The following is a 27,142-nucleotide window of genomic DNA, read 5'->3' as shown; positions in this document are numbered from 1 at the left end:
CAAAGACAATGAGGAACCAAGCAGCAGCAATGCTGTTAGAAGTACCGCTTTTATGATAAAATATAACTTTTTTCTGTTATACAGCCAACCTACTGATTGCTCAGGCTAGTTGTTCCTTTCAAGACCAGGCATATGAATAAGGTAACACTGCAGCACACGCTCCACAGATCATTTATAAAAATCTTTCTGCCATAATTAGAATTAGTTCATCCCTACCAATGGTAACAACGTTAAAGCATTGAAAATCACAGTGCTGCAATTATAAAGTGCCAACACTGACACTAACATTAAAACCCCCCAGGGCCAGATGCACCCAATAGCTTCTTGGTACTGCCTCAAGGTTTGAGACTTGACTGTTCAGAAGTGCAAAAAGTTTCGAACAAAAAAATACTGATTTTACACTAGCAGATAAATTCCATTTATCTGGGTAATGAATTTCAGAAGTATGCCAGCAATTCAAGTGAAAGAACTAAATCATAAGCTTTGGCACCTCCATGCTCATACACAAGAGAAAACAACGTTTCTGAAACTCTCTTCCACAGACGTGGAAGAATATTTCTCAGAGTGAATCTATTTCCATCGTTTAGGATCACTGATTTCTCTCCAGGGAACAGGGTATATTGACCTTGTGGGGGATGAATTTGCAACTAACTTAGCACTGTTTGACACATCCTTGACCTGAAGCAACACGGCAGTAAAAAACAGAGACAGGAGCATGGGAATGCCAAGAAAGATTTAAGTAAGCAAAAACAAATGAGACAGCGCAAATAGAACAGCTTATTAGAATGTAGCGTAAGGCACGCGATTAGAGCTAGCTGACGAATAACAGAAACTGTTTGTGTGCGTGATCACGAGGAATATGTCGAAAAGATATAAGCAGTGAAAAGCTGACAATAAAGGTCTTCTGCAGAACATCAGTCAGGAGTCTGTGACATTCATCCCTGCATGACCTGACATTGCCTGGCTTGAACTATGCTAGCTACAAAAAACACATCCAGAGATTTTTAACAGAGCTGTTTGGCCAGTAGATTTGAAGGGTAACCATGCTACCCCAAACCTAGAGAGTAGGATTCCTCAACATTTATAACTGCTGGCCATACTCTGGACATATACACAATTTTACCAGAGTTAATCATCCCCAGGTAGGTTTTCAGGACCTGGTGTCACTTTAAAAGCTGTGTTGGAAAACAATTAGAAAGTTCTGAAGGGGGCTAAGACCACCCATCTTTTTCCCAGGGATTTACACAAGCATGCACTCAGTAAATCAATTGCAAGAGAACTAACAAAAAAAAATTGCTTTTTGTTTACACAATGAATCTTCATTTTAATTGTAGTCTTCAACATTTACAAAAGACCTGAACATCTCTACTGCTTCAACATTCTTTGGAGACCACATTAAAAGTTCAGCTTACCTTATAAATTTGATAAAACTATGCCATACCTGCAATATAAACAACTCCCCTGAAACTGTTCATCTTATACCGTATGCTTATCTAAGCAGCAGAGCATAAATCCTCTGTTATAATCCTGTATGTCCCATTACAACTTGTGATGACTCTGTACTTTACACACTTAGGTACACAACCCACGTTCCTGAAAAGACATTGCAAAGTTTAGCATTCACAGGAAAAAACTTTGTTTACAGCTATTAGAAGGTCATACCTGAAACAGATACCATGAGCTGTTCTGAATCAGAAACTGCATGTGGCTTTGTTAAAGGTAATAAAGAAAAAAGAGAACAAGCCTGGCCCTTTAAACAGAACTATAGAAATAAGGATTTGGCTCTTAATTTTATAAGACTGTTGATAAGAAAGCAAACTGGCAACACTTTAGGAGCACCAAAAGCAAGAAAAACTTGACTAGAAAAAAACCCACACATATCGCTAAAACAGAAAGCATTACTCCTTCACTGTGCACTACCTTTCAGGTTGTAAAGATTATCTTAGAGGTCACCTTCACAAAAGATCCCAGGGACCAGCCCCAGTTGCAAGTGCAATTACTAAGATAATGAAGTAATAATATTTATTCAAATTAGAGCAGCTTATCATTACATAAGGACCCTCTTGGTATGTACGGAAGACAAACTCCAAAATAGTGTATATTCATATTGTGATGAGATACATTTTGCACAACATATTCTAAGCAACATAAATGAGGATAAATGCAAAAGGTTTCAAAGGAAGTTGGTCATTCTCATCTGATCATCACATGATGAGTAACAGCTGAAAGCCTGAGGACTGATTTTTTTTTTAAGATCAAGATTTGTTCTGAGGTAGTTTCAAGAAAAAAAAAACTACTTCAAGCATTTGCAAATTACCCAGGCTTTAAATATTAAATTACTTGACTGCAGAAAACACTGAAAAATCACAAAGGACTGGGCACCATATTATTTGTGCTATGTTAGCAGTCACTAGACCTGAACTCTTGCCTCCTAGCAGGTGCTAAAAATAGGACTCAACACAGTTCAGGGAAGGATGTAAGCTATAGTGCCTTCCTTAAAGCAACAGTTTCATTTAGCTGAATGTAAAGATTTTTATTCCCGCATAAGTAACTAACATCGTGAAAAAGAAAAGCACAGGGCACAAACTTTTGCTCCACTATCTTCTGTTTATACCCCTTTACTTTCCTCAACCTTCCAAGGCTGGCCAATTAACTCAATTACCCAATTCCTGCACTGTTTACAGAAAAATGCATTTAAGGCTTTGCAGTTGTCTTCATACAATAAAGTAAAATTATGAAAATATTTCAATTAACCTATACAAACACTTGCCTTAACTAAAATTTTATTTTGATAGGACCCTCTCAGAAAGTTAATTTAATAAATTACCATACAGTGGAGAACATTAGCAACAGCGTAGAAGCTGTCCCCCTGCGGACAGCAACTTCAAATTCAATCAATACCCACTATCCATCACACAACTGGTAACTGGCATACCGGAAGGCCTTGATCACAGGCTCACTTGTGATCTTGTTGATCCACTTTATCCCTTGTAAACAATTATCACTCAGTCTCACACTAGTTTGAGAGTATGTTCACATGGTACCGCTGTCAAAGCCATTTTTCTCTACAAACACCAAAGCACTTCTGTTCTCACCTTTAAGCTGCAGCCTGCTATCTCTAGCTGTCACAGCACATTGTGGGGTTATGCCACAAACCAGGTGAGGAAGTTGAAAAGTAAACCCTGAAAGTAAAGCACTATGTCACCTCTCTCCAAAAAGCAACAAGATAGATCAAAATTCCAAGTCTGGATCACAGCCCAGCCCAAACAGCTGCATCAGCACAGCTACAACAACAATCTCCAGGAGAGTGAGGGGCATATCTTCAAATCATACTACTACAGGAAATAACAAACTTCAGTACAGGCAACTGCTTTCTCAGTTGACATACAGTTAATCTGTATGTCAACACATGGCTATAGGAAATAAGACAGATTTGCCGCAACAACATTTGGCTTTTGAAGTCTGCCTCCAGTATCAACACCGTTGTAGATAGATACCTAGTAGCAGGAACAAAAAACTAGTCAAAGCTGTTGGTGTTACTCCCCACAGACACCAGGACCACTCTCTTGCTAAGGTTTACAGCCTAGTGTATGAGACTAAACCAAAGTCATATCAGGTTACCTTAATAACCTGAACTGAAAATTTCAGTGACTCAGGAGCTGATTCACAAACAGGTCCAACATCCTTGTCACAGAGTGGGAGACAGTACCAGCATCAACCATTTAACAATAATCCACTGCCATGTGCCCCTCAAGGCTCCCAAGAGGTGGCCACACACATGATAAACCTTGTGCCACCACTGCTAACATTCAAGGCAACAGCAGAGATGGTCTTCACAGGCATCAGAGAAACCAGACGCCTCATGAGGACATATGGCTGCCCTACAGTAAGCAACAGCACATCTGCCTTGCTATGCTGCATCTATTCAGCAATTACGGAGAAAAGTTCAGTTTGCCAAAGCTATTAAACCAATATTACCAAATCTCACAAGTTTACTGCCCCCACTGCCCCCTTTTTGAAAGCATCCGCTATTGTGCCATATGCATTTCCATGTATTTAAACTTTTCCAAGATCAGAGGCAACACTACCTACTTGCAAAACATGTAAACTGGAAATGGTTGTCAGGAAGAGCCTCATTCCTTAGAATTTCATGCTGTATGAGGCCACTGCTGGGCTCAAGAAACCATATTTAGTCATGGGAAACAACCTGCCACGCCAGTAGCTAATTGATAAAAATACACTGTCATCGTAACAGCATCAAAACTTCCACAACCGAACAGAGTAGTAACAGCATGTCAACAAATCTGACACATGACGACCAACCTTTACCCTATCACATCACAGAGAAAGTTGTAGGCAATGTATTTTTTTTTAAACCACAAATGGGAAATCATAGCACTGTGCTCCCTAAACAGTGCATTGGATGGTTGACCCATTTCATTTGTGCATTGTTTCCAAGTGGGTATGCAATCAAACATAAACACAAGAGCGTGCACACACATACCCTCCTTTTCAATCACTTCCAGGTGATGCTGGAATATCCCCCTCTCTGTGCGAGTAACAGCAATGCCTGAGCCCCTCATACCTACAGCTAAATTGTCAGCTCCTAAATTTCCACCAGGCCAGACTACCAGTTCCACTCAGTCTTTAAGTAGCTGAGCCTTTAACTCAGCCACACAGGCCCAGACACCAATGCCAACTCATTTTGCTTCCCTGACCACACAAACGCATCTCTCTCTAGCCAGGCTTTTACAGTCTGAATCCCCAACACCACAACCACCACCTACACATCTACATGTCCAGCCCCGTGTAGTCTCCCACAAGTGCAGCTTGCACATCTTCTGCAGATGGAGCCTTCCACTGGTCCCTCCCAGACAGAGGCCTCCACAGAATCATAAAGGTTGGAAAAAACCTCTAGGATCATAAAGTCCATCCAGATCCCCCACAGACTCACCCTGAATGTTATACTTGTAGTCCAGCTTAGATGCCAGTCACAAAAGACACATCTTTTTCTTACTATCTGTTCAGGCATTAGCCTCAGTTTCTCACTGTTGATTCCCTTGCAAGTTTCTATAACCTGAACCCAGTTCCCCCATTCCCTACGTACTCGCCTCCCCCAGGACTTCACAGCTTCACACAGAAAGGGGACACCCAACCCTCCCTCCTCTCGCAAGCCACCTTTGCTTGTAAACCCCAGGTAACTCCCCACTCCCTGCACACAGGTACACGCCCAACCTCCCTGCCCAGGCCGAGCTCACCCAGACCTGCGAGCGGAGGCCCCCCACACCCGCCGTGCCCGGTCACAAAACCCCACCCGTCCCAGAGCCCCACATCGGCTCTAGCCGCCTCTGCTCCAAAACTCCAGCACAGCTGTAGCCGCCTGCCCTAACAGGCCGCCCTCCCCCACACCCCCTTAGCTCACAGCACCATCCCGCCCTGCTCCCCCCCTTCCACCGCCCGCCACCTAGCCCCGGCCGCAGGCCCCGCCGCAGTCCCGCCGAGCTGCCCCCACCCCAGGGAAGGATACCGCCCCAGCCCCGGTGAGTACCTCCGCCCGGCCCGGCGGCCACCCCCGCCATCTTGAAACAACCGCCACTCCCAGAGTGCCCCCGCCGGCCCCCCAGCGCCCGCCGCTCATTGGCTGCCCGCGCCGGCCTCGCCTTGACGCCGCCGGAGGCTAGCGGGCGCTGCCGCTAGGCGGAAGAGAGGTGCATGCTGGGAGTCGTAGTCCTCGGACCACACGGGGGCCGGAGCACGAGCAGGAAGAACTACTACTCCCAGCGAGCCTCGCGCCTCGGCAGCGGCTACGGGTTGGGAGGAGGGACAAAAGAGTTATTCCCCCCCTCCCTTCACGCACACGGGCATACGCCCCTCTTGGTCTTGCCTGCGTAGCGAGGTAGCGTTGGTGGCGAGAGGAGCCGGGCAGGGGCCTGCGGAGGATGGAGGAGAAGCCCTCCGCCAGCATCAAGCCCTACCTGGACAAGCTCACCCTGGGGGTCACGCGGATACTGGGTGAGCGGAGGTTTGGGAGGGCCCTGTGGGGTCGGCGGGCAGGCCGGGGTGGGTGGGTGTGGCTCTCTGTGTCTCTGTGTCTCTCTGTCTGTCTGTGAATCTGCTCAGGATCAGCTCCCCATAGTTACCCTGCAGCTTCTTCCACAGCCTTGGACTTTCTCCACAACATGCCCTCCATGCTACCTCCATATTTCGCTCAGATCTTGAGCCTCCTTGCACCCCTGCAGTTCCCTTTGAAGTTCAGCAGGAGTGCCAGGCATTCAACATCTGCAAGTAAGGCTTCTCTGACAAAACTTTACCCACAGCAGTAGAATCACAAGAATTGGTGAAAGGATTTGCATGTGTAAAGGATTTTAGCATCAGACCTTTAATCTGTCAGCAGCTTGGGGCCCAGAAACGTCTTATTTGTACACCTGGAAAGCAATACATCTATTACAAGCCTTGCATATGACTACAATACCAACTGCAGTACCAGAACTACTTCTTATGAATTTTAAAGCCAAAAGTGATGGCTGTAATTACTTCACCCAGCTGCTGTATTGCAGGACAGTGAGTTTCACCTGTAACCTAGGCGTACCGCTAATCACACATGTCTTTAGATAGCTACTCAGACAGACGAGATTAAAAAATCAGGGCAAAATTCTTGCATTGGGCTTCAGTGAGGACAGGATTTCATCCTCAATCTCTGTTCAGTGTTATTTTACTGACTTATTCTTGGACTTCTAGGGGAGAGGGAGGGATGCTTGGTTTTTTTGGTTTTTCCAGTTGTGAGGTCAGGATAACGTTATCGTTCTACTCTGTGAGAGCATCAAAAAGGTGAAACTACTGATGGTCAACCATCATGACAAATGCTTCTCTGAAGTAGCTCTTTTTAAAAAATTACTAGCCCTGCCCACATTTTCATCACCAAGGCTCAGATGATTGAGAGCTGCATGATGCTAAATATGTCCAAAGTTGATGTTGCCATCTAAACTGTTTTGGATAGGTATGTTATTTACACCAGCAAGAATGGCGATGCAGGTTTGGCTCTGAAAGGCCTGCAGCATCCCTTTCACATGGGAAGTGTTGCCTGGTTTGAGTTTTTTTGCTTTTCTGCTTGTATGTCTGACAACTTGTATTGTTCAATATAGCAATGCACACCCCAGTCCATTGCAGGGATGTTTTGCTCTGGTTCTTTTCTCTGTCTGTCCTCTCCTGGGAATTTTGCACATTTTTTCCCAGTGAAGTAGTCCAAAGCATGTAAATTGTGGCACCATATTAATTAGAATTGCTGAGCTAATTGGGAAATATTACCAATCCGTTCTGTATTTCTTTCTTTCAAACAGCAAATAGTTTCTAGCACTGCACACTACTGAGTCTTTCTGAATGAGATACCATCTTATTTTAAATCTTCTTTTGGGAAGTCTCATGAAGCCAGTAGATACTTTTCTGCCTACCATGACATAAGAGCAGTAATAGGCTTTTAACTCTGGGTTTGTGAAACACTTTTTTCAGGAGATAGAAATGATCATGTAATGATCAACATACTCCTTTTAAGCAAGAAAATTTTGCACGTACAGTATATGGGAGCTCGAGGCAAATCTCACAGAATCACAGAATCCCAGGTTGGATCATCTAGTCCAACCTTTCTAGGAAGAGCACAGTCTAGATAAGATGGCCCAGCACCCTGTCTAGCCAACTCTTGAAAGTGTCCAGTGTAGCCAAGTCAGCCACTTCCCTGGGGAGATTATTCCAATGGGTGACTGTTCTCACTGGGAAAAATGTTCCTCTCGTGTCCGATCGGAATCTCCCCAAGAGCAACTTGTGTCCATTCCCCCTTGCCCTCTCCATGTGACACTGTGTAAAAAGAGAGTCTTCATCTTTTTTGTAGCTGCCCCTTAAGTACTGGTACATGGTGATGAGATCCCCTCTGAGCCTCCTTTTCTCAAGGCTGAACAAACCCAGCTCTCCCAGCCTATCCTCGTATGGCAGCTTCCCAGTCCTCTGATCATCTTGGTGGCCCTTCTCTGGACCCCTTCCAGCCTGGCCACATCCACATCTCCTTTAAACAAATTCTACACATGAGGTTGAGGGCAGTGTTTTGGGGTTTTTAACTTGTAGTCTCTGTGGAAGTCCCTACAAGGTGGGAGATTTCTCACAAGCATTATGGAGGTTATAATTTGAGGACAAACGAAAGGCATCTTTCCTATTACCAGTATGATTCATTTTTCTGAAGTTCTATGACTAAGAGCAAGTTCCAAAAAGGTTGATTGCTCACAACAAAATATAAGTGGAAGGTGTTAGCTGCTCTGGACTGCCCAGAGCAGGAGCATACTTCACTATTTACATTCTTTATTAGACAAGAGTGTAACCATTCAGACATTTTAGAAAGATGCTGAGAGTTTATCCAACTTGCAGGCAGTATTAGCAGTACTGTAAGGACTGATAATGCTGTGATTTCCTGCTTCAGCTTTGTGACAGACCATTACATCAGCTTTTTCTCATTAGTACTGCAAAGCATTTTTGGAAGCTTACAGGTGAAATGTCCTAAAAACAGGACAGGGTTTACTGTGACCTTGATTCAGAATAGTTAATAGGGAGGAACGTCCTGAACTAGTTAAGCTTTATCCTATAACTTTTGTCTAACATAGATGGTGTCTTTATTTCTTCCATCTGGAAGAAAAAGCAACCCAGGACAGACTTCTTCTCCTCATTAATGTTTAATGGAGCTCCCATCCATACCTACACACATCTGTTAAACGTGGTCTTCATTTTACCCACAGGATATTTTTAATATAACATCAGGCTTTTAAGATGGAATTTCTTTTTCTTTTGATCTTGGATTTGGTTCAGACCTCTTTAGAAGTTGCATTTCTCTTGTTCCTAGACATCTTCTTTGACTGATATTTAATCTTCTGTCATCCCAGCTGAGCCATTGTGCATGATGAATTAAACATCCCTGCTGTTTTCTTTGATCACAGAAATAACAATTACTCTGTTATTATAACCTCTTAACTTGTCATAAGGCTTGCATAGCTTAGATGGAAAATACCAGCTAGATCATTGATTCCACAAACTTCTTTAGAAGCAGAAGACACACAGACAGCTTATATTTGAGCAAGAGACAGATCCCCCTACCTTGCACCCACATATTTGAAGTGAAACTTGGTGAAACATCAGAGTCTTCTGTATGTGGGGGCCCAGCATTGGCCAGAAAGATTACCCAGGTGACATACTAGGATTTTATTTTCTTTCTTTTTTTCTGTCTTTAACTTGGAGTTTGATTTTATGGTGCTATGTTTTATCTTTTAAATTATCTGAGAAGGTAGCAATCAATACTTCCAATTAAAGTGAAGTTCAGACTTTCTGAAACTCAGTGCTGCTTTTCCACCAGCATAATGGACAACAGCAACACCATTGCTAGAATTAAAAGCCCAGCACTGGAGATACAAACCAAACCAAGCCTGCCTTTCCTGTCTAGTGCACTGAGTATGCTTTACCAGAAAGCAATTATAATATGTGTGACTGCTTTGAGAGCCAATACTTTCACAGCAGAGCAGGTCTTGAAAGCCCTGCATAGTGATCAATTCTACTCCATGGCCCTGTGTGCTGGGTTTGCAATTCCAACAACAAGTTAGTAGTCTTTCTGGACCTGATCCAAAGTAAATGAAGTCAGTGGGAACTATTTCAGTTGGCTGTAGATGAAGTAAAACATTATAAAATAATAACTGCAAGGGAGACCGTTCTGCCATCACACACCCACAAGGATAGCACCATGTAGATTAGTATCTTGCATTTATATAGCACTCTTTCCCATAAAATACAGAGATGATTTTTATAAATGATGAGCTCAGTGCTTATTACAAATTTGGATGTGCCCAGGTGGGATTCCAGGGAAATTACATTTGCTCATACAGGTCCCTTTGGCAGGATCAGATTCTGCATCTGTTCAAACCCACTGAATCCAGCGCTGAAGCGTGCCTGTCTTTGGGGAATACTGTTGTTAGCAATTCACAGCAACACTGCACGTCTTGTGTCAAGCTGAGAATATCCTACCCAACTGAAACCACAGGCCGTGCTTACAAAGATTCTTCTCTCTTTTAGAGTTTTCCCAGAAACCTGTGGTTGATTTTTCAATTAATCCTCTGCAAAAGATCACACCTTGAATACAAAATGCATGTGTGCATATATATCTATAGAAACCATCAAAGGATGGCATCATGTGCAGAACTAGGCATCTTCATGCCAAGACATGCTGAGTACAGTTACACACACAAAAAAAAGCGACTGCTCAGTCACCAGCACAATGCTTGCAGTCATTAATGCCTTTTTCCCAGGTGTCAGTTAGGTTAACTTGCAAAATTGTCTGACTCTCAGTGCTTGGTGTCACCCATGCCAGCTGCAAACACGCTCCTCTTCTCGTTCTAGAGACTTCTCCAGGAGTTGCTGAGGTAACGTTTGTGGAAAAGGAGCCAGCTGAACGCCACACAATCATCTCATGGGAGCAAGTGAGTGTTTTCATGATAATACTGCAGTGAGGTCAGTCTGAAAGTACTACAGCCCATGGAAAATGTCAAATGCAATGGCTACCTTGTGTTTATTTGTCAGACAGCCTGATACCAAGTTTGATGCACAATGGAGCCTAAACACGTTTTTCTTTTTTTTTTAATTGGGTATTACTTTGCCTTTTAGGCTATCACATGTACCTGATCTGTTGGAGAAACTTCATCAGTGTAGGTATATTCAGAATGACAACTCTAAGAAGAAATCATATAACTGTAGTAGGCAGCAACAGTGGTGACTCAGTGGAGAACAAACATAGTTCTGTTTCAGGTCTGAAGCCATTTTCCAACCCCCTTTTAATCAGAACAAAGAAGCTCTTTATTATTCATGACCATTAAAGGAAAAGGCCTCAAGGTGGAAAATACCACTGAGCCACACAGTTCGTTCTAGTTATTTATTGCTCTTTTCAGTCTCAGCTATTCACTTACATTTCTTATAGCTTCTCCTTCCACCTTCTCTTCAGCTAACCAACCCAATCTTTTGGCCAAGGCATGACCCATTGCCTGTTTTAGAAGACTTTGAAGGAGAAATACTGCCTTGATTCTACTGACCTCACTGCATCAGAGTGTGTGACTAGAGGGCTCCTGAATACTGTTGTCTGACTCTGGTGGGCAGAGATGGCATTTTTGGTCCCCTTTTTTAATATACATGTGTTTATCAATCCCATGATCGTGGGGGAATAACTACTTTCTAGGTATCAGCCTTATCTAGGGAAGGGCTAGTAGAAGCTGACTGGCCTTTGTAAAGTGGTGTGGCAGAGGATGGACTTGGGTGAATCACCCTCCCTCTGCTCCAACCTTGGCTGTTCCCTAATGATATCCCTAAGAAAATGGAATTTTTAGAACTGTTTGCTAAAGACAGCAATGCATTACGCGAGCCTGGCAAAACAGAAGTTGAGGGCCGGAGACAGAAACTGAGAGACAGAGAAGCACTTGTTTTATGACTATATCCTTGTGGAGAGCTGAGAGACTGATCAGAGCAAACATCCTGCTTCAGAAGCCCTTGAGAAGAGGATGATCAAGTGTATAGTCAAGGAGAACAACTAATTGGGATGTAGGTAAGAACTAAAACAAAGTGCCCAGTAGGGGAAATATCCTTGTTATAATACCAAAAATCAGGCCCATAGTCCAGGAGCCACCCCCCTCTAGTGAGTCCCTTAACTTATGAGCATGCATGGTAAATTAAAAGTGAGCTATACCATTACATCCAAGTGAGAAAGAAATTAACCAATTATTAGCTGAGGTGTGTGAATATTAGCTGTGATTTACACATTTAACTGTATAAATGCCTTGTAGTTTCTCGGTGTGGTGTGCTGGCTTTGTGGGTTCCCACCTAGCACCAATCTTTGCACAAAAATGACTTGAATGAAATACCTCCGCTCTGTGTGGAGTTTGGCATTTTGCACACTGGGTGAACAAACCAGCTTTTCAGGATAACGCTAACACACATGCTCCTAGAGACTGCACTTGTTACCACTACATAAAATAACTTCTCCTTTGATGACACCTTGCCATTTACAGTTTTTCCTAAACATCAGGGAAAAATCTTGACTAGTTTTGGTAACACCCTATCCCACTTAGTGATATTTATCAATAATTTATAAATCCAGGTCAGAATGTATGTACTGTAAACCTGTGTTATTTACTGAAACTTGAACAGTAGCCCGCAACTTCGGTCAGGCAGAAATGTCCAGTTTTTCAGGTTCTTGTGAACTGATTCCTGATTTCGTGTAGCTGTTGTTCAGGTGTCGGATTAACTGGGCTGGAAACCCTGAGGTGCTCTGACTGTGAGCCAGATCAGGTCCAGGAGCAGCAGTGGCATTCACTCATTATTCTGCTGAGTGAAGAGGACTGCTTCTCCTGAACAGGGTATTGCTCTGATTTTTAGGTGCCTCTACTCCTCTGAACTAAATTGGGTTTGTTTCAAAACTGAGCTATTCTTGTAGAGCCAAGCTTTGAAATGCTGTAGTCAAAGCACTTCACTCCAAAGATGTGAAAACAAAACTTCAGCTTCACACCCCCCACCCCAGTGATGGACTAAGTTAATTGTGGAATTAAATAGTGAAAGTTAAGTAGACACAGTTGAGCTGCACTGCTAATGGTGAAGGACTTTGCTCTCTGTTTCTTTGCTTTTGATTCCAGTTGCATTGACAAAACCTGAAATCTCCCTCTCGAATTAAGAGATAGATATGTTCTTTTTCCTTTTTTTCTTGAGCTTTGGGGATGAAGTCTGATATCTAAAACAGTCCACACAACTGCAGTATGTCCTGCAGTGATGATTAAGTGCAAAGCACTCAGCACCTGACAAGGCTCTTCCAGGATGGACTTGCACCTCACTTTCCTTCAGACTCATCCTGCTTCAATTTGAATACAAGTTTATGTGTACCGAATGTTCACTTTTATCACTGGTTTAAATTTTATTTTCATAGCCACTAGGTGGCAATACTTACACACGTAATCATTTCTCCATAGCTGAGATTTTAACAAGATCTTGTTACAGTCTGTATTTTTAACACCCCTCTACGTCTTTGGTTATGAAAGTATTTGCAAGGCTTTTTGTGTGACATAGGGAAAACTGGTCAAACTATTCCCAAAATTACATCCTTTTTTCCAGAAAAAGCCTCTCTTTTCATTGAGACTTAACAAATAGAAGCTCTATTCTTGAGATTTTTTGGGGTTTATTACATTTTTTTCTAGAAGCAATTTTTCCAGTCCTATTTCAGTTTTCCAATGGAAAGGTGTTCCTACTGAGAGAAAATCTATCGTATTCAGAAACTCTTAAAAGAAAATCAACCTTTTAATTATGAGTGATTAAAATATTCTAATAATGCTGGCAGTATCATCTTTTTTTTTTTTTTTCTCCATCAGGTCTGTTTGTTAAATTGGGCTGTGCCTGGTTTGTGCTAGTATTTAACTAGATACTACAGTGGAAGTTTTAAAATCTTAGATGAGATTGTTGAATGTCCATTGGCTGCCATGAGGCTCTGCAGGGGAAGGTGAGCTTCATGACAGAAGACAGTGCAGCAAGACAATAGGAGAGAGATTTTTTTCCCAAGGCTTTCTGTAGAACGCTGTTAAATCTTACACGTCAGGAAATCAAGCCTGAAATCAATCCTGAATATTTTATTGGAAATCAGCACTCTCACAAAAATATTTAAGGTATTTGATTATTAAGCATTCACATGGGTAGCATCACTTCCCCAAAACTTTAAAGCAGTTCAAAATATTTTAATTAAAACAGGTAATTTTTTGACATTTCCTGGTATTTAGACCTACCAAGATGTTATCTTTTCCCCAAGAAAGTGAAACAAGCAACAGAAGGGGGAGTAGAGACAGAGTTACCAGCTCACTGGAACACCGGTGCTAGTAATTGTATATTGCCCTATGAACCTGTTTCCACTCCTAAAATTAGGCTGGCAACTGCCCTGCTCCCCTCCACATGCAATTTTTAGAAGTAGGTGTTATACTAAAATATTGCTAGGAGGCAGTCTTGTATCTGCAGTGGCAATGTCTGAACCACGTTTCTTTTTGCCTCAACCAGAAGAGAAGTACATCACCCACATCATTGTTTCGGTTTTCAAAAAATAGAAAATTGCATTCTGTTACAGGCAGCTTGAGGTCCCAGAGCTCAGCACCTCAGCAGGCCAAGCAAAATGAAGGGGGTCATTTTGCCTGTTCCTCTAATTGGCTTGTTAGCAGTGTCTGAACTGCTCCTGGCTCGTTATAAGCGATCCCTGCCCATCACGTTGCTGGAGCATTGATTTTCTACAACTCTACAGGGGAAATTATTTCTTTCTCCTTATGCACTTTGTCTACAATGATTTATTTTATTGTGATAAAACCATAAAAAAGCCCTCAAGCAGTCTGGTACTTTGCTGTTGTGGACTGTCTTAGGCTGCCACAAAATTTAGAAACTCTGCATGTAAGCCTCAGTGCTGTGGGGGTCAGGTCTACCCCAGCCCCGTGCCTTTTGGGGCAAGAAAACCAAGCAAGGTGATCTTCTGGGAGCACCCCCCAGATCAGGTTTCTAAAAGGTGCGACAAGAATGTCTCAGTATCTTACATAAGGTAACGTATTCTGCATTCACTGGCAGCTAGGGCAGACCAGTGTCGAAACAGCGTGACATTAAGGAGACAGAAAGGTAGCTGCTGGTGTGCTCTGCTACATGGAAACCCTGAGAAGCGACATAAATCCCTTCCTTTTCTCCCCAGAAGTTGAATAAAACTCATTCAGTTTTTTAGAAAAGTCTCTCTAGCGTGATATGCTTTGATTGCTGTCCCTTTCTTTAGTATATTTGCTTGGGAGGCATTGTTACAACAATGCTTTAAGTGAATTGCCATATGTCAGTGTTTTAGCTCTGGATCCAGCGCTGATCTAGTCTTGGCAGCAAGGCTACCCTGGTTCTAATATTATTCTCTTTCTTCAATGGTCTGTGCTTTCTTGGGAGACTATTTGGGGATATTACAGACAATAAAGAAAAGAAATGGACCTCACACACCATATTGGGCACTTGGGATATTTTGTTTTATGAGCTGATGAGTGTAACCAGATGACTGGAGTGAAAACAGCTGCTTGCCAGGGCTGTGGTTAAGCCACTTCTGGCATGTTATTAGGAATACCGTATTTTATGGGGCTGCAGATCACAACCCTGGAAACTACGAGTTAGGCAGGGGGAGTACAGAGCTTGAGAAGTCATTTTTAATATGTAGTAGTGGCTTGTTTCTCTGACTCGGCTGTAAGAAGACCACTGTTTTGAAGTCATAGGATCATGTGGCTAAGCATAATATGACAAATTAGTCAATCCTTTCTGTCAAATGGGAGAGATGGATATTAGTGAAACTTTCTATATAGAGGCCTTTTCCTATAAACCCCAGATTTACTCTGGTACAGCATTTTCCACCCATCTATTCTGCACCATCGTCTGGAAAGTCATGCAAAGCGGCATCGTTAGGAGAATCCTAAAATAATGTGAGGAAGGCAGTCATTTGGAGAAACATGCACATGTTGATCTTTCCCTGCAGAAAAGGAGGATTCAGAGCAGAAGGCTTATCCAGATGTGATTTTTTTTCCTTGTCTTAATCAGCTGTGTTCAATTGGGCTGTGCCCAGTTTGTGCTACTATTTAACTGGATACTATGGTGGAAGTTTTAAAATCTTAGATTTTATCATCTGGTTCTGCTTAGAGGAGAACATCCACTGGAGCCAAGAGAGGTGTTTCCATATGTATTGTTCCTGCTGGGGCAGGTTTTTTAAAATTGGGGGGGTCAAAATGGACCGAAAGTGCTGTGTAAACATTTATACTTTTCTAAGGCTTTGTAGCAGGTCTGTCCTATTTTCTTTCTTCATAGTTTTAAACCTAGTCACTGTACTTACAGCTACAGCTTGAAATCAGAAGTGGTGAAAGCACAGCATGAAATTATAAATATTTAGGACTGAGAAGAACCCACAGAAGAAGGTGTGTTTGTTAAAGGCATTTAAAGAACTTCAGATATGTCCATGTGGTTTAGTAATCCCCTGAAACTTACCACCAGGGCCTCAGCCATCAGCAGGCACTTATGAAAGGACGATAAATTCTTCTCAAAACAAAGTTTCTAAAGTATCAGATTCTCTGCTTTAATACCTGTTGCCTCTGGAGATTTTCTCTACCTGGGTTAAGAAAGCACTGTGCTAGCCACCAGGCAGCTGACAGGGCAAGTAAAGTGACCTGCCCTATTGCAAGCTGCTAAGTCATTAATATCTGGGACTCATCAGTAGCAGTCTGTCGGCATAAATAGATATGCTTAGAAAGTAGGTTAACGCACAGAAGTGAAGGTTGTGGGTGGGTTAGAGGGTCCTGCACAGTGTATACACTACAGTTTAGGGGACAGGGACTGTAACATCTCAAAGAAAGTGACTGTGAATAAGACTTTAACAGGCAGAAGAGCTGCTGTTGTCCTAGGGGAGGGAGGGGATGTGGACAGGAGGCCAGCGCCTTCCCTTGCTCATGCCAGTCACTGATGGCCAGAGGCCAGTGTTGCAGCTGGATGCACAACTGGCAGGCGGCTCCTGCTGGGTAGATGCCTTGAGGCAACATCAGTGCAGATAACTGGATGGGCACAAGTTGTAGGCATGGGGAAGAATCTGATCAGCGTCTCTTGAGATCTTACAGATTCATGCCCCAAGTGAAGCAGGGCTATATGAACTGCATGTGGATGTTTCTTTTCCTAACCTATTGGTTACCAGAATATTCTTCCTTTATTTTGAGACTTTGAATATTACATTTTCTTGTAGCTGTAGGGAGGATGTCCCAGCAGAGGCACAATATTGGAAAGCTATTAATATCTGACCGCTCTGTTTTCTCCAAAGCAATTCTGTAACAGCTTCAAAACCCACCCAAACCTCTGAGGCAGGCTGTGAATACCTACCTGAATAATATCTTGATCTGTGGCAGGGTAAGCCTGTATGAGGGACAGCGCTACTGACCTGCAAATGTTCTTAAAGTTTGTAATTCTGTCTTTTCGTGCTTTGAGTGTCGAACTCACTGCACAAAGAGCAGGCCATATCCAGCAGCATGTCTTTAAAACTGGCTGAATGGAAGAAATACACCTTTTTCAGAAAAGGCTGAAAATCCCGTCACAAAAGTACCTGAATTATCAGACATACTATGTTGCAAATCTCACGTTATTTGTCCATTACCCTGTAAAATGTATCTCCCAGAGTCCTGAGGTTATAAACAGGTCTCAGATTGACATTTTAAAGAAATTGTCTATTCTCCTGGTTTAATGACAAAGCTTGACGCTCAAGGGGCTTATTTATGTCTGTGTCCCTGAGCAGATTTAAAAGCACATGGGACTGAAAAGGGAAAATGACAAGTTGCAACTTTGAGGTTCAGACTGCAGTTAGGAAAACTTTTTCACAAGAAGGGTGGTGCAGCCGTTGGACAGAACACGGAGGTTGTGGAACCAGCATCATTGGAGACCGTCTTTAGTTTTGGGGTCTGATCCTTTCAAAGTCTTGAGTTTGACAATACTTTAGATGCAAACTCACTTCAGTCTTCCTCAATCTGTTTTTTTCTCTAAAACAATTACAAACAAAACAAAAAAACCCTTTAGTCATGCGTGTTGCTTGTCATCTTAAAACTGACGGACTTCTGTACTGTTTCATTTTGTGTTCTTGACATATCAGCAGGAATGGAGTGTCACTGGTCTGCAGCCAGCCCTGTCACCAGCAGCACTGCCTGCAATTGCCTATAGCTCTTTGGGCTTCTTCTTGTTCTGACGATAAGCCTTTATCCTTACCTTCCTCCTATTTGTTGCTTAGCTGAAGAGTCGAAGTTAAGAAAGGCTCCTTCCACAACTAAGACAGGTATAGGAGATGGGTCCTCATTCTTAGAAGCACTCCCACCAGCTCATGGACATTGCTTCTTTCAGTGTTGGCTCAGGAGTAAGCAGGCTTAGGACACCCAGCCAAACACTGAAGTTTGGTGGGATGAAGCCAGACCAGCAGGTTTGTGAGTCTGACTCTATGCGTATTTGCACGCATACTGTTTGTTAAGTGAAATGTCAGATCTGCTTGTATATGTGCAACTATTGAGTCTATGCTGCTCTTACCTGCTTGGAACTGAAATTCCTCAGAATGAGAGAGTCCTTGTGCTAATATTACACATACTTTAGTGGAACAGGTAGGTTTACTCTGATTTCATTTAAAGCAAAACTCTACTCTTGTAAGCTGTATATATGAAAAAGCCAATTGTTCTTATATATGTGATCTTGGAGTGGCTGTTAGTGTCGAAGGATGATACGTCATCTCAGTGGGGAACAATCCTGTAATAATCTTGTGACACCTGACTGGTCATTGTAAAATTTTCCCAAGTCATCTTTCTTAATAGAGTAGCACAAACCCAAGAAATATGGAGTTTTCTTTCAAGGTTTTAAGATGACATATTTGAGCTGACATGAGTCATCTTGGAGTTGAGCAAAATATTTGGTGGCAAATATTTCTGTATCAATATTCAGATGTTCTTTGATTTTTGAGGCATGTTCTGCATTTTCCCATAACACTTTGATTGTGATTTGCAGAAAAACTCCTGCGTATTGCCAGAGGATTTAAAGAACTTCTATCTAATGACCGATGGCTTCCAGATGACCTGGAGTGTGAAGACCGATGGTGAGTCCATGTGTTCCTCTCCACCAATACCCTCATTTCACTGCAGCCAGTCTTTCCTTTGCAGAGTCTCTCTAATTTCAAACTTAGCGTCTGCACAGTCTGTACAAATCTGTCAGCATCCTGCATTAGTCTGAGCAAAAGCACATGCACCAAGCCATTTTGAATGAAAAATTAGCACCATTCCTTAAATCGCAAAAAAATGAAGTAGTTTGTTTCTGCTAGGCAGCTTGTTCAGTGACTACAGAAAGCTGACCTATGAATTAATAAGTGAGTGCAGTTCTGCATGGGATCATAGACTATTTCAGATAAGTCCTGGTGAGGGAAAAAATGTGACTGCACATCAGAAGCCCCTTCCTGATGCAACTGGGCAAAGCCTATTAAGCCTATTGCTTGCATGTGCTGGACTTCCACAGAAGAGACATGTACAAGGAACACTGGCTAGAAACCAAACAAGACTTGTTGATGTAAATAACCATTCTGTAATACACTGGTTATCTGTTGACACTCAGATTTAGGTATGTAGTTTAAACCTCATACCTACACTCCCTCTGTAGTTCATGGAGAGAGAAGCAGCTCTAGCACTTTATGCTATCATAAAGGAGTTGGAAGACTCACCCTTTGATAATGCCTCTCTCTCATTAAATGTATACGTACATGCCGGAGCCTGATTCTGCTTTCCACCAGCTAAAGTCTGTTCACTGGAGTTATTTCTGGAGTCAGTGGTGGAAATGAGGACAGGACTGAGCTTTACTGTCGATCCTTGTTTGGCAACAATCAGGTGGTTCATTCATTCTGCACTGGAGCCCTGCAACTATTATCCTGGCTCCTGTTGCTTTCAAGTGAGGTTGTCAAACTGCGCTGTGGACACTGCTCACTTCTGGAGATGGGTGCCAAATACAGGGTTTTCCTCAGGAAGTGGAATTTCATTTCAGAGACAGTTGACATCAGGTCTCTAGCACCTGCACTGAGTCCCATCATGTTTCAAGTGGGATTTAGTGTGTTGTGACTTCTGAAGGGTCTTGTTTTCAGGGCACACAAGTGCACAGAGACCAAGACAGTTCACATAACTGTCTTATTTGGAGCATGCATCTAGTAGTGCCTCCTAAGGCCCTTCATGCTAGCACGTGGCTGAACAGGGTGCTTGTTGGCTTGATGTCTGGTAACAGTACTAGTCCTCAGAAGGAGAGACAAGTGACAAGTGTTCAAGCATTCATTCAGGAACACCCACATGTTGATACGCTAATAAAATCCTGTGTTGGGTGCACCCTGAGCAGGCACGTGGGGTGGAAGAGGATGAGCTGTCCAATAAGCTGTGAATGGGTGGGGTGGTTTCTGGTAGGAAGGGCAGCAGCAGGGACAAGTGTTTCATGGAGGTGGCTGTAGCTAACCAGGACTTTTAATAGCCAGTTTAACAGGACTGAGCTAACAGCTGCAGCGCAAGCTTAGCCAGTGGTGTAATTTTCATACTTGCACAGCTGTGAGGTGGTGTCACATCACCTGTAAATGTGATTCTGTGTTTGAAAAAGCCTAATTTTTGCACCTGTGGAGCCTGAATTGGTTAAATGTCCAGGTCTATCGGGTATACCCATCTCTTCTCCCCATCTGTGTTTTAGAAGAGGTTGAGTTGATGTGTGAAGGAAAAGAAATACCTTCTATGCTTTGCCAACACTGGATGTGATTAATGATCAGTCTTATTGCAGATACCCCAATGCCCCTGGGCTCCATGGTGATTAACAGTGTCTCAAATCTATGTCGGCTTGGGGGCTCCTCTATGTACACTCTGCCTAATGCACCCACTCTTGCTGACCTGGAGGATGACACAGATGAGGAAGGTAAGGCAACAGGCTCATCCCTTTTGCTCTGTTAGGGTAATATTAGGATATAGCACATGGGTATAGCAACAGAAAAGGTCACTCTAACTAGTTGGGGTTTTCTTTGTCTGCTGTGCCAGATCTACTATATGTCATATTAATCCCCTACAGCCTTGAGAGGTAGACCATTATGCAGTGAATCTCATGGGGATTGTTAATGCCACCAGTTGCTAGTATTGTTTGCATACTCTTTGAACAGCCTGGCAGCTCTCCTGTTCCGCCTTTTCCCTATTTAAGTTTTTAACTGAGGCTTCCTCCAGTGATTCAGCTTCCAAAGTCTTTGTGTGCTTATGGTATTACATGAAAAAAAGATAACAGTTTTTGTCTTGGTAGTGAACAGGCAGCTGATACGCTCTTTGGAATTGGAAAAATAATTCTGGTAAATGCATGTGTGAGGTGGCACTGGAAAAGGTGTGTTTCCAGACTGCCTGAAAATTCTGGGCATCCTGCAGTTTGGAGAGAAAAAGAAAGAAAAAAGCCCACTCTTTTTCTCAGAGTTCTTACAGTCTAACAAGACTGGAAGAAGTAGGAAGACAAGAACAGAACCAAGTGTCATGCTGACTCCTTAAAAAATTGCTATTTGATTTCAGTCTTATCTCTGAATTTCTATACCTCTTGTAGATTCTACATGTGGCTGAGTTTCTTTTTGCACATTCCAGCTTGGCTGCAATACTGATCTTCTAGCTACTGTAATGAAATGGGCCAAATTCTGCTTCCAGTTAGCCACTCAGGCCTCCACTGATGCACTTATAAGGTACACTGAGAAAAAGTTACATCCCCATCAGCGTTCTCATCCTGACTTTCATGGAAAGCTCTTCTGAAAAGTACAGATCTTGTGTGTCCTCCCCCTTCCTCAGCAGCATTAAAATTCAAAATTCTACTCTGCAAGAACGTGCAGCTACACGATCCCAAAATGGTTGTGTAGAAAAGCTATGTGGTGGTTGTGGGTCAGAAGTTGGATATGAGTGAGAACGTGTGGCTGTTGAGAAGGACACTGGTGTCGCACTGGAATGTATGAAGAAATGTATATGTCTCCAAGTTCATCAAAGTCTTCTGTCAAGTAAAAAAGAATAAACTGTTCTACCTGTCCTCCTTAGAAAAAAAAAAGTAGGGCAAAAAAGAGGTGGTGGATAGAACAGAATTAGCGGGCTTCAGTGTCAGCAAGGAAGATTCAGGATCCACATGAGGAAAACTTCTAAGTGATAATGATGGATTTGGGTTGGCTGCCTGGAGATTGTGGCATCTCCAACACTGGAAGACTTCAAGAAAAGATTAGACAAACACCTCTCATGAGTGACTTCTGCAAAGCTGATCTTGCTTTATGCCAGAGAAGGAATAGAGGGCAGTTTGATGTCTTTTTTAACTCTGTGGTTTGTTTTCCTACCAGATATTAACATTTTTCTCACTTTTTCTTTTTTTAACACAGGGAACTTAATCCTTTCCAAGAAGTATAAATATAATAGTTTGATTTAGGTCTTCCTCAGCTGATTTATTAATAAATATCAAATCGACTGGCTCTCTGTTGCAGAGTCACAGTGAGTTTTCCAAACACGTTTCATGAACATTTTTTTGTTTTGTTTTCAGGTAATGGAGACAAACCAGAGAAGCCCCACTTTGATTCTCGTAGTCTTATCTTTGAATTAGACCCCTGCAATGGGAATGGGAAAGTTTGTCTTGTTTATAAGCATGCTAAACCAGGTAAGACTGAAAAGAGCAGAGTTAGCCATCTCTTCTTGTGGATTGTATCTGGAAGCCATATCCATAAAACCGTCTTACGTTTCTGATCTTCTTTGCAATTTGTAGATGAACATTTACTGGGACATCCTGTCTCCACTGAAGTCAGGGGCTAAACCTTACAGAGACTTAACTTTAGCTAACATTTTCCTTCCTTTTAATGTTTGAATCTGAGTTATGAATTACGATTTCTACACACATAGCATACTTGCATACTGAAACAGGAAAGCATTCACATATGACCCACAGACAATCATGTTGAAATACTGGAGAAGGCTAGAGCTCAGCTGCTAAAGTATCTCTGGTTACTTGTGTATCTTAGAACCGTTCCCTTACATTTTGACGAGAAAAGGTGTAATGTTGCTTAGAAGCAAAGGGTAGATGGTAAAAAACATCCTTAGCTGATTGAGACAGGCTTAGGCTGGTTCTTCCACCTCGTGCATAGATGCAGAGCCTCCAGGTTCTAACAGGAAAGTGTTGAACAGGAGAGTGAAAGATGTCAGCTGAGCTGTTCCTTCCTACAGATACACAGAAAGCTGCTATCAGTCAGGGATTAGTGAAATAACCTACAATAACTTGTACACTAGTTGTCATCTGACGCAGTGCACAGGTCACTAAGCATATGTGGATACCTATATGTTCGCTGTGTGGGAGTGTGCTGTTGTGATCTACTTGTTCTTAAGAAAACCCTTTGGCACTTCTGTCTTTCATTGGGTGTGACTATAGCTCCCAAGGCAGAAACTTCTTACTTGTCCTCTTGCCTTCCAGTCTTAGCAATTTCAGCACATGCAGTGGATGACCTGGGCAAGGGGAGGGAGTGTTGTTTACAGGTGTTAATCAGCACAGGAGGCAGGCGGTGTGTTTAATTGACAATGTTCAGTGTCTCAGTTTCCCAAGTAAAATAACTTCTTTTTATGCTCCAGAGGATGTCACCACCAGAGAAATATTTGATCACTATGGAAAGATTTTGCAAAATGTGTTTTTGTTGGCAGCATACACTCTCATGAATTCCAGACTCTGGACTCTATTCAGTAATCCAGATGACTGACAATTGAGTTAGTTGCTTTTTACTTTGTGGGGTAGATAAATGTTTGCCATAATTGTACTTTGAACTACAAAGCTGCTGATATCCAAGCATGTTCGATGTCGAACATCAGTCCCAGGTTAGGAAACAATAGCATTGCATCCATTTTACAATGAGGAAAATTAATAAAATGGCTATTGCATGAGTATTTTTTGTAAGGCTTGGAGCGGAATCAAGTCCTTTTTAGTCCCCATCCTCTAACTGTTAAACTGCATTGCCTCTGGATAATCATCAATGTTAGTCAGGGATGCTGTGTTTTAGAAGCTGCAGCCTTTCTGATAAGTATGTTGTCTCCAACCTGACAATGGCCAGGGCTTGATCTATTACTGTGGATGAACAGTTTGATTTCTGTTTGTTTTGTTCTAGTTGTCTCGCCAGACACAGAGATATGGTTCCTGGACAGAGCTCTGTATTGGCATTTCCTCACCAAAACCTTCACAGCATACTACCGCCTGCTCATTACCCACCTGGGTCTCCCACAGTGGCAGTATGCCTTCACCAGCTATGGGGTTAGCCCCCAGGCCAAGGTAGGACAGCAGGAACCAGCTCATTAGTATCTCACCTCAGTACAGACTGGAAAACCATCTTCCCAACATTTGACAAGCAGCCTGTAGGCTCAAGTGGGCCTCCCTAGTGAGCTGTGGAAGGGACCATGAGTCTTTCCCCTGTAACATATTAACAGTCATTTGTTTATATTAGTGAATTCACTAACATTGTGTTAACCTTGCTTTCCTCACCTGAGTTCAGCTTATAATAAGGACCATTCCAGCTCCTTGTTATTATGAAAATTGCTATTCTGCTCTTAGAGTCTCCTGCCCTTCCTCTGTGCTTGACTGGGCCTTCAGCCCTAACCCAGCTTCCACCTTTTGAGAGGTTGGGGAATGGATCTGACAATACTACTGAACACAGCACATGAGCCTGTGCGATGTCTGTGCATGTTGGCAAGGCTTGGCAGGTCTCAATGAGTGTCCTGCACTTCACCCACACCTGACAGGTGTCTTACCATCACAACATTCCTTCGTCCTGCCGCAGCCCTGTGCATACATCAGAACTACTCACTAAAATCACTGCCAACCTCCCATCTATCAATGGCTGTAGAATTTGGCCCTGTATTTTTGCTGTGTTCCCTGTTATACTGTGCTTTACTGTATCAGTCATGGCTGTGTACGTGGTACTCCAGCATATGCCTGTGCTGTGCCTTTCTGTAACTTTCCTGGTAGAATGTTTTATTATGTTCAGTATATTCACAACCTTAGTGAAATCATTCATGTATTCCCTAATCATTTGCAGCCTGTGTTAGTTAAAATCCTCCTAGTATGTTAACCATTATCATTTGTAAAGGTCTTCAAGGGGTGGATATTGAAGCTGTTTTCCTTTAAGTGGTACATGAATAGATTGCTGTCTACCTTTTGGTATTGATCTTTTGTTTATCTTGTTGAACAGAACACTTTGCTGATGGTTTCTGTGGGTTTTGTAATACCATAACCCCTACAGTTTTATTTCCTGACTTTGTCAATGGAAAACTGATATGAAAAACAGTAAGAGAATCAAAATGCAGGGCATAACATTGTGGTGGCATCTGGGAACCAAAATGTCATTGTGATCACTTCTAGGAGTAGACTCAGGCCGAAGAGAAACACGCGCAAAATCCTTTGTGTAAAGAGTTAAAAATCCTGCGCTATTGTATGTGTGAAGAGAGGGAGGGACGCTATATTTTGAGAAGTTCAGCTAGTTTGGTTCTAATTTATAATCAGTTTTAAATTCCAAGGGTTTTTAATCTTTTCTGCTTCTCTGAATCTAAATAAATGTGGTTTAGTTTCATCCCCTCCCTTTGATTTTCTTCCTGTGGTTTAAATCAGAGGTTGCTCCTGATAGGAGTTACACTGCTGGAAAGGTAGCATTAGGTTTGTGTCTGGTTCTTCTCTTCCCTATCTGGAATGTGGGGCAGTTCCAGCACTGTAGCTGTAGCTGTGCCATGCGTATCCTTATCGCAAGGCACTCTGCACAGTCCTATAAACTGCAAACTGATAAGTGGTGTATGATTAAAATCAGGTCTCAGGGGTGAGGGGGAACAGGGTGGAAATGTCTAACTACAGTTTGATTTTAACCTCTTCCCCACCATACTGCCTTTCAGCAATGGTTTAATATGTATAAACCCATAACGATCAACACAGCTCTCCTCTCTGAAGAAGCTGATTCCTTTGTGAACAAGCTGGACCCCAACAAGGTATTTAAAAGCAAGAACAAAACTCCAGTGATCAAGAAGAAACTACCCTCCCAGCCAGCAGGCTCCCAAAAGAGCCACACGAGCATGGCCTCCTCCAAGACATCCTCACTAGGTGGGAATTCTTCAAGGAAGTGAGACCCCCAGATCTGAGCCTGGACAGGATTTGCAATAAGCTTTGACGTCCTCTGATACAAAGTCTGACTCATTCAGACCAAGTTCCTTGTGCATGAATAGATGTGCCTATGGAAACCACATGGCAGCACTTGCATGAAATATAGCCATGATATATTTTGACATGGGAGGGATGTAGCTCCTAGAGACTGAGAAAAAAACTTGAGCCATTGATTTTATTCCCCTCCACTACTTGCAGTATGTACTTTTCAGAGGGCAGGAAGAAAATGTCTTGATGTCACTGCTGTATAGAGAAGCTTTTGTTCCTGTGCAAATGAAAGCAAATGTAAGTCACTGTTACATTAATAGACCCATGCCGAAATACAGCATATGAAGATATTTCTGCTTATCCTTTGAATGAAACCTGTTGTGACCTAGCATGCTATGGGAGGAGGCTGGAACCCACTGTACAAAGAAATACCTTCTGCTTCAAGCAGAATCAAACTCCGCACTTCCCTCTGCTCCTTCCAACTTCTGCTCTGAGATTCATGGTACAAAGGGACCCGGGTTCCATGTCTCTGCATTGGCCTAGTCGCTTCCTCTAAAGCCCAGGCCACTTTTTGGCCTTTGTGACGTTATCTTTTCAGACAGTGATGTCTGTGTGGTGTCCTTCCCAATAAGCCTGAAGGCAGCCAGAAACTGCAAAATCCCTCATTGCTTCTGCTTTTTCCTCGTGTGGGACCTGCTGAGCCAGGGCTGTCAGCGGTGTTAAGGGTCCCATAAGCCAGGAGGACCCCTTGGTTTGTCACACATTCATTTGCAAAGTTGACCATTCAGACAGCTTTTATCACTTTTCAGTTGGGCAGGATGTGACCAGGGGCCACTGAGATCCTACAGCCTTAGAAGCCCCTGATGCTGTTTGCCATGCTATAAGTTTTCAGGTTAGAACTGCACTTTAACCCATTCACTGCTGATTTTCAGTTACATCTGACTGTTTCTATTACTTTCTATGCCATTCTGTCTTCTTACGTGTGCTGGAAACACATGGCAGCAACCAACACATTATGTGCCTAAGCAGGGAAATAAAAGTCACCATCTTCAAATAAGTATTGATTATTTAAACAGCATCATCTTTTATTTATGAAACAGTCACATAACTACATAAGACAAACCTACCTCACAGGGGTGTTGTGAGGCTTTCATGAGTATTTGTATGGCCTTCAGAAAGACAAAGCCGCCCTGTAAGTGCTTAATAGTATTTTAATAAAGATTCGAATATTTTCCTCCAGAGTGATTCAGTATTTGAAGATGCCTTTGGGAGCACATGCACAAGGATGTATGGTAAAAGCAGTGTGCAGGCTAGATCGTTTGGGATTTTTTTTTAATGCAGTGAAGAAACTCTTGCTGAGAAGGGTTAC

The 27,142-nt window shown here is 42.6% G+C and overlaps 2 protein-coding genes across 8 annotated transcripts in view; one reads left to right on the top strand and one right to left on the bottom strand.

The window, feature by feature from the left end:
* The window catches only part of KIAA1328 (KIAA1328 ortholog), a 178,251-nt gene extending 172,599 nt beyond the window's left edge, over nt 1-5,652 (bottom strand). For all 3 annotated transcript variants that reach the window (XM_075078654.1, XM_075078655.1, XM_075078657.1), the window contains exon 1: nt 5,549-5,652. In XM_075078654.1, coding sequence (XP_074934755.1) covers nt 5,549-5,579 — 31 coding nt within the window. In that variant the 5' untranslated portion in view covers nt 5,580-5,652. The remainder of the gene's footprint in view (nt 1-5,548) is intronic.
* Nucleotides 5,653-5,813: 161 nt separating this feature from the next.
* On the top strand, nt 5,814-27,012 carry TPGS2 (tubulin polyglutamylase complex subunit 2). Of its 5 annotated transcripts, none has more exons than XM_075078626.1 (8): nt 5,948-6,012; nt 10,420-10,499; nt 10,684-10,724; nt 18,610-18,697; nt 20,398-20,529; nt 22,153-22,266; nt 23,753-23,913; nt 25,521-27,012. In XM_075078626.1, exons 2-8 carry the CDS (start codon nt 10,490-10,492, stop codon nt 25,746-25,748), a joined length of 774 nt encoding a protein of 257 aa, XP_074934727.1. In that variant the 5' UTR covers nt 5,948-6,012; nt 10,420-10,489; the 3' UTR covers nt 25,749-27,012. The 5 variants fall into 5 exon arrangements, with proteins under 5 accessions (XP_074934728.1, XP_074934725.1, XP_074934727.1 ...); XM_075078625.1 differs by having other exon boundaries at nt 10,684-10,728; nt 20,387-20,529; XM_075078624.1 differs by lacking the exon at nt 10,684-10,724 and having other exon boundaries at nt 5,818-6,012.
* Nucleotides 27,013-27,142: the final 130 nt, after the last annotated feature.

Source organism: Phalacrocorax aristotelis, chromosome Z (genome assembly GCF_949628215.1).
Source record: "Phalacrocorax aristotelis chromosome Z, bGulAri2.1, whole genome shotgun sequence".
Taxonomy (NCBI): domain Eukaryota; kingdom Metazoa; phylum Chordata; class Aves; order Suliformes; family Phalacrocoracidae; genus Phalacrocorax; species Phalacrocorax aristotelis.
The sequence above is the reverse complement of the archived record's forward strand: the minus strand, read 5'-3'. Positions and strand labels throughout refer to the sequence as shown.